Raw genomic sequence first — 7930 nt, forward strand, 5'->3', positions numbered from 1 at the left:
CATGAATGGGAACCCTTTACAAAGTGTTTGAAGATGCAACAAAGCGAACTGGACTCCTTGGCTGGCTTTGAATAAACATTCACAAACCTTTTATTGATAATGATCACCTAGATAGTTTGAGGATCTATACAACTTTGTAATATGCAGAAAACAGCATTCTCAGAGAAACCAAAAACTGGAACTGAGGGAAGCCAGGGGGTGGGGGTGGGTGGGTTTTGTGTGGGAGGGTGGGCAGAGGGAGGGAGGAAAAATGGGGGGGGGAATAAGGATGATATGTTTTTGGATAATATGTTTTGTTTTAATTTTGAATAAAAAAATTTAAAAAGAGAGAAGTTGCAGTCAGTGTTCTTTATTTTTTGTACAAGTTAGTTGAAAGTCAGTATATTTTAGTTCAAAGTTTTAGTACAAGTCAGTTATTTATAATTTTGTTTTTTAAAAAGCTTAAACTTGTAGCTTATTTTTACACCAGATGTTAGGAACTGTTGGCCCTCCAGATGTTGCTAAACTACACTTCCCATCTGCCCCAGCAAGCATGAGTTGGTGGGAGTCCAACAACATCTGGAAGACCAAAAGTTCCCCACACATCCTACATGGGGTTCACAGGGGTTTCTTATACAAGAGTTCAGCTAGGCTCATACCTCCTTAACTTCAGCTTTTCATCAACACCAGTTGCTCTCATTCCACTCATGAAACAAAAAACTATGCCAGTCACTTAGTTCAAGGTGCTTGTAATTCATTTCCCATTATTCTTGCACCAAGTCTGGACAAATTCATCCATAAATCTAATTTTTTCAAGGCGTTTACTTAAGAAAGATGGCAATATAAGTAGGCAGAAGCACAAACGTTTGTGAACAGATGTTCATTCAACTTATACTTTTCTTATGTTCATAGGTTAAAATAGGTTAAATAAACATTTTATTTAGTTCATATTTATTTAGTTCATAGGTTAAAATAAACATTTCTGTTGAATGACAGGAATGCTGGCTATGAGGAAATCACTAAATATGCTTAGCTGTTTATTAATAGTATTTGTTTTTAAGTGAACACAAACAATCAACATTTCTTATTTCGGTTTCTGAAAAGGCAATCTGGGTGGTGGTGGAGGAAGAGAAAGATCAACTATGCATGCAAGAAAGTCTTTGTGTGTAGAGCCAAACTGCGTCCATAGAGAGAGGATCTTGTACCAGTTCTAAGGATATTTCTATGGACTTGTCCACACCAGAGCAAAATGTGGATTTCCACTGGCCTATCTCCTCATTAATATAGGGGTGTCCACATGACATCACCCCCATTCCAGTGTTATCCCAGACCTTGTCCCCTTTAAATGGAGGGTTTCCTAATCCTTGGCAAGGACAATGCCTCTTTGAAACATATGTTCGCACAGTGTTCTATGTGTGGTGCAGTGGTTAAGAGCGGAAGTCTCATAATCTGGGGAACTGGGTTCGCGTCTCCGCTCCTCCACATGCAGCTGCTGGGTGACCTTGGGCCAGTCACACTTCTCTGAAGTCTCTCAGCCCCACTCACCTCACAGAGTGTTTGTTGTGGGGGAGGAAGGGAAAGGAGAATGTTAGCCGCTTTGAGACTCCTTCAGGTAGTGATAAAGGGGGATATCAAATCCAAACTACTACTCCTCCTCCTCCTCCTCCTCCTCCTCCTCCTCCTCCTCTTCTTCTTCTTCTTCTTCTTCTTCTTCTTCTTCTTCCTCCTCCTCCTCCTTCTTCTTCTTCTTCTTCTTCTTCTTCTTCTTCTTCTTCTTCTTCTTCTTCTTCTTCTTCTTCTTCTTCTTCAAGTTTTGGAAGAAAGTCCTGGACTGTGTAGCTATGACTATGCAGAAAAAGTTAAATATTTTATTGAAGAATATCTTATTGAACTACCATACTTTTCCATGTATAAGACAAGGGTTTTTTACTCTAAAATAATGTTTTAGAGGGGGTCGTCTTATACACGGATAGTGCATAGGGGGGACTGGTGATTGGTTGCAGCCATGAGCAGGAGCTCGTCAGTGGCGATTTGGTGGGTGATTGGTTGCTGCGGCAAGGGCTGCCTTGGATTGGCTGCCGCTGTGTCAATTGGGCATGCAATTGCCGGCTGCTGTTGGCTTTGGCGAGTCCCCCCAAAAAGGGGGCGTCTTATACATGGGAGCATCTTATACACAGAAAAATACAGTATATGCCTGCAGTGTGGAAATTATCAATGGGACAACGGAAATGGATTTTCCATGCCCTAATGGTGGCCAAGAGATTGATACTGAGGATTTGGGAAACAAATAAAGGTATGATACCCTTCAGTCAATGAACTGACGATATGACATCACTTGCAATTCATGAATGGATATTTGGGAAGAGCTTATACAAAATGTAGTAGGCTCTTAACATTTACACAAGCACTGGGACAATAACACTATACCAATTTATGCAAGAATGTATGGGAATATCTCTCATAGAGAGAGCGCACACACATTTTCACTTTTATATGTATCTTTGTTGTTGTTGTTGCTTTCCCTCTCATTTTTCCTTCTTTTTTCTCTGTAGCACTTTATTTCTTTTAACCGAAATAACTTCAATAAAAGTCCAAAATGGCCAACACACCCACCCACACTAAGGGGGGCAGCTCAGGGACAACAGGGGAGTACATCATGTAGATGGCCCTATATTAATAGGGAGACAGTCTAACCTGGAATACCTAGTGAGTCCTATGTTCCCATGGACTTGCATTTAATCACATACCTATGCAAAAGAATGCAGTTCATATTTTGGGCAGTTGAGAGGTATGAATAAGTTGACAGTTTACAGAGCCAACATGGGCAAATAAAATAACTTTAGATTACACAGCCAGACCTGAAATACAGAGCAGTTCAGATCACATTTAGAAGTATTATAGCTAATAACATAGTAATAATAAAAAACCACAACCTGTTAGAGTCATGTTAAGCTGTAAGGCAATTCTGAGATGTACAATGTGTGTTTCTTTTAGAAAAAGAATAAACTATGAGGTGGTTTAAAGCGATCCTCTCACTGAAAGGAGGTGGGTGGAAGCCCAAAAAGGACTTGGGAAGTAGATCTCATGTGGTGACTTGAAAAGAAACTTATAAGATTATGAAGAGTGATGGCATAGAAATTTGATTCAGTCTGCATTTAAAGGCGAGTTTGAAGGATTTGAATTTTATGAAACAATATGTCAACTGAAACACTACCATCTCTTGAAATTTGCCCTTTTCTGAATTTTGCAACACGGTTCCCCAGCTAAGTATGTGTATAAAAATTGAATTCAACAATTGGGCACTGGGGGAAATTCATGCCAAAATCCTGATGAATTTTCATGAGTACTTTCTTCCAAGGCATTTATCAGAACATTGTGGAAACCTGGAGAAGTAGACTTAAGATAGAAAAACAATAAACAGATATTGAGAAATTTGCCTATCCCTAATGCTCAGGTGCTTAAGTTGTCTGCAGAACTGAAATGGAGTAAAATGAGAATTCTTGTTCCCAAGATGGCTTCCTCCTTTTCCTTTTCCATGTCCAAAGCTTTACGATCAGGCTGTGCTTATTTGTCATCACACAGCCTCTGGTTTCCAGCAAAACAAACTCACAATTGTTCTGATACCTGAGATAGCATCACATTTTGGCCTAATCTCACACAAGACAACCTCAGGCTTTTCAGAGGGGCTCTTCGTCACTTGTGGACTGAGTGTAGATTGAGCCTGATGACTCGGAGGTGAATGTATCGGGGCGTCCGCAAGATTTGCAAAATATTTTCGAGAAGACACACTTCTTAAAGAACAATCTGATGTACTTCTTGAACTTCTGTCCCATGAAGAAGTAGATAACAGGATTGAGACAGCAATGGAAAAATGCTAGAGTTTGAGTCACCTGAGCTGCGTAGTCCAAGTTTTTGCTAGTCAGGCATCCTTCCAAAATGCCCACTTCAGCCAAACATTGTAGGAATTGTACAATGCTATAAGGGGTCCAAAACACAAAAAACACAATCATAACAGCAAAGATCATCTTGACAGCTTTCTTCTTCTTTTCATTTCTGCAGTGGAGCAAGGTCATGACTATCCTTGTGTAGCAAAATAACATGACAATGAATGGCACCAGAAGGCCTAAAATGTTGATCTCCAAGGAGGTGAAAAGGTTCCAAGTTGTGTCATTCCTAGGATATTCTGCCCTGCACATGGTGTAGTTATAGTAGCTAACAGACTTGCTAAATATCAGCTCTGGGACAGACGCCATGACGGCCACTAGCCACACAACAACACTGGCAAGGCTGCCATAGCTGACGGTTCTTGCTTTCAAGGCAAACACGACGTGAACAACGGCGAGATACCGGTCAATGCTCATGAGCATGATGAAGAAGATCCCGCTGAAAAATCCAATCTTGTACACCCAAGAGACAAATTTACACAAGCCGTCTCCAAACACCCACTTGTCGGCCATGTAATACGACCAGAAGGGAAGAGCAAAGACGAAAAGAAGGTCAGAGATGGCCAGGTTGAGCAGGTAGATGTCCGTCATGCTCCTGAGCCTCTTGTATTTGAACAGGACCAAGACAACGAGGGCGTTCCCTGCCAAGCCAAGCAGGAACACGAGTGAGAAAAACGTGGGAAGGAACCAGGACCCAAAATGCCTCACTTCATCATTTCTGCATGGTTCAGGATCATCCTCGTAGCTAAAATAGGTGGATGATGCGTCCCACCCTGTGGCAGCCAATGCTTCGTCAGTAGAGGTCATTTTCTTTTTGGAACCTAAATAGAAGGATGAAGTGAGTCAAAATTGAAAGGTTTCTCTCCACCCCCCTACCCAGGGTAACGTACAGCACAATCCTTGTCTGTTCAGAAATATAACCTTATTGAATGCAATGGGGCTTACTGCTAGATAAATGGGGCTGTGGCTACAGCCATAAATTGCAATCCTGTGCACACCTATCTAAGAGGTAATCCCATGGAAAGTGGAATTTACTTCTGGATAAACTTCTAAAGATTGCACTATTAATGATTATTTTGAGCAAAGATTTAAAAAACAGAATGAGAATGCAGGAGTGAGAAGCCTACAGCTCCACAGAGAGCTGATTGCCAGGGATTCCTAAGGATTTCTAAAAAAGAATTTAGATTTTTAAAACATTTCTTTTAAATAAAACAATAGAAACTTGGCAATAGATAAATGACTTTTTTCGCAATGGCCAGTTTTTGACCAACGAGAGGCTAAGAAACTTTTGGCTTATCTTTCTTAATCTTATGCTTCTCGTTGCTTTATAGGTTTGGCAATTATTTTCAGGAACTTTTCACCTCTTTCATAAATATCTAGAGCATAACTATTTCTAGTGCTGAATCTTACTGAGAGATAGAGCATATGCAATGGCTAACCCACACAGACTTCTTCCAACTGCTCCTACAAACAAGCTCGTTTCAGGGCTCGCAATTTTGTTTTGAAGGGTTCTGCTGGACAGAGAAACAGTCTGATGTCTGTCATTAATTCACCTTGCTGTACTCATAGTTTTTACCACCCAGCAGTATATCCATTCTATGAAATAAAGAAATAAACAGACGGAAATACCCAATGAAACCAGTAAGGGCATGGTCACAGCAGTGACCTCTTCATATTACCATATGGTAAGGATGTCAACGGGTCGGATAAAGGATTTCTCCAGATCCTGTAGCAGAAGGTTGACATGCAGAACTCTACAGATCAAAACTTTTAATGGCACGGAAATCGATATTGTCACATACTAATATTATAAGCATGTCAACCTGCTACCACAGGTGCAGTAGAAACAAGAAGCAGAAGCTGTCTACTCGCTGCATGGGGGAAATCTGTGCCTGATAATCCCCTCCTTGTGAAAAGGATGTCATGTGCACCCACTGCCAAATGCAGGGTTCGTGGGTGTTTGGAAAACGCTGGTTTTTTTCAGAAGCTAAAAATCAACTGCTACGCATGACAGTTTATGCACATGACCAGGTGAGTACAAATGGTTCATCAGAGGTTACGGCTACCATGTGCAGATTTTTCCACATGCTTTTTTTGTGTGGATACTCACAAATCACCCACTTATCAAGTGAGTAGACTTAACTGTCTTTTTCCTTGCATGCACACTTTTATTTTATGAACAAAGAGAACCAATGTACATAGAAATTACCGTATTTTTCGCTCTATAACACGCACCTGACCATAACATGCACATAGTTTTTAGAGGAGGAAAACAGGAAAAAAATATTCTGAATGAAACAGTGGATGTATGATTTTTGTGCTTCATGCTGTGGCCACAGTTGTTAACCTCGAGGAAGTGGCTCTGTAAAGGAGCTTTGCTTTGCTGAACTGTGTATCTACCGAATTCTCAGGTTTTGTCCCCTTACCCTTGTGCAGACTTACATATGAATAAGGCTGCAGTTAGGGATAGAAAGATCTGCCACTCTCAGTTTTTCATTTCTCTACAGTTTAAATCAATTACCGTAGCTTTTATTTTTTTAAAAAAAAAATTGCCATGAAAATTCACCCATTTATGGGTTTGAATTTCTCCTAATAAACATTTTTATATGCAGTTTTGACTCATGTGCACATTTTTGCAAGCCGTTTTTGCTAATCTAACACATTTTTATACATACCTGCCCCACATATAGCCATTTTTGTAAACCTTGTTTGCTCCAAGAATTGCATTGTAAAATTCGGATAAGTGTGACTTTCGAGGGATAGCTCTTCTTTCAGTTGGCATATTGTCTTGGAAAGCGCAGATTTGGCAGATTTGACTTTAAACGCATCACAAATCAAATTTATATGCTATCCCTAGCTGTATACCTTGACATGCCTACCTTGAGAAATAAGTCTGACTGATCTCAGTAGGATTTATTTCTCAGTCAACATGCATTAGATGGCACCGAAAACCCTTATATTTCCAAAGGAACATGCATAGGATCAGGCCACAAACAAAAAACTAAGATCCATTTACATACATTTCAGTTAATACAATTACAGCGTAAATATCCCTTACTGTAAGTATATTTGCATTTGCTAGCTTCCCTTGCTCCATCACACATTATTATGTACAATTTCGTGTGTGTCATTTTTTTAAGTAATTAAGTAATGCAGCAGCATAAAAATTGTGCGATCATCTTATGACAGCAATGGTCAAAGTACATATGAGGCATATTTTACACATACCTTTTTGCCTTTCTTAGATGCTGAGAAGTGTCTTGCCTGAGGGTGATGTACCTTCTGTCCTCTAAGGAAGTGGTGTACTTCGTGAGATAAACAGAAGTCAGCGAATGAGGAAGTATAGTGGCATGGAATGATCCACGTAATTGCTTCTGGTTCTTGTGAAGATAAAATTATAATCTGACCTTTTAAAATTAGTCGTCATAGCAAGCACCATCGCCCACCTCTGAGCTTTCTTCTTCAAGCCCTTTAGCACTGAGGAGGCACTGCTTTTCTGAAATTGGCAGGAGGTGGAATGAAAACAGGGGATCAATGCCATGAGTCCTGTTGCCTAACATTTTCTTCTATCATATATTCAGAAATAGTTGAATTGAAAAAATGAAAATGCCTTATAGTTCACAGCCTTCACTGTACTCCTTTGGGTGCCTACTGAAAACATTTTGGTTTAGACAATCCTATCCAGACATGTAGCATGTTTCAATCCGTTTTTTGTTTATGGATGATTTTATCTTTCGAAGAATTGGTTTTTTAAAAATTGGTAGATTGAGTCGAGCTGGAACTAATTAAGGCTTTCTTTGAGACTTTCCAGGGCTTTCTCTAAAACTTTTAGCTTAAACTTGTGATTATAAGAAAAAGATACCAAGCAATAAAATACTAGAACTGTTAAAAGCTAATAAAAAGCTGATAAAACTAGTAAAAACTAATAAAAACCGCATAACAGACACAGAGCTCAAATCAATGCTTCCTCTAACGACCCCAATTAATTATGCAACCAATCTGTTTTT

The 7930-nt window shown here is 39.7% G+C and overlaps 1 protein-coding gene across 2 annotated transcripts; it reads right to left on the bottom strand.

The window, feature by feature from the left end:
• Window positions 1-2964: 2964 nt before the first annotated feature.
• CCR4 (C-C motif chemokine receptor 4) lies at window positions 2965-7290 on the bottom strand. Of its 2 annotated transcripts, XM_081930956.1 has the most exons (3): window positions 7152-7290; window positions 5553-5649; window positions 2965-4744 (listed from the first exon to the last, which is right to left on the bottom strand). In XM_081930956.1, exons 2-3 carry the CDS (start codon window positions 5572-5574, stop codon window positions 3657-3659), a joined length of 1110 nt encoding a protein of 369 aa, XP_081787082.1. In that variant the 5' UTR covers window positions 5575-5649; window positions 7152-7290; the 3' UTR covers window positions 2965-3656. The 2 variants fall into 2 exon arrangements, with proteins under 2 accessions (XP_081787082.1, XP_081787083.1); XM_081930957.1 differs by lacking the exon at window positions 5553-5649.
• Window positions 7291-7930: the final 640 nt, after the last annotated feature.

The sequence above is a fragment of the Podarcis melisellensis genome (genome assembly GCF_964234715.1).
Source record: "Podarcis melisellensis genome assembly, chromosome: 12".
Classification (NCBI taxonomy): Eukaryota; Metazoa; Chordata; class Lepidosauria; order Squamata; family Lacertidae; genus Podarcis; species Podarcis melisellensis.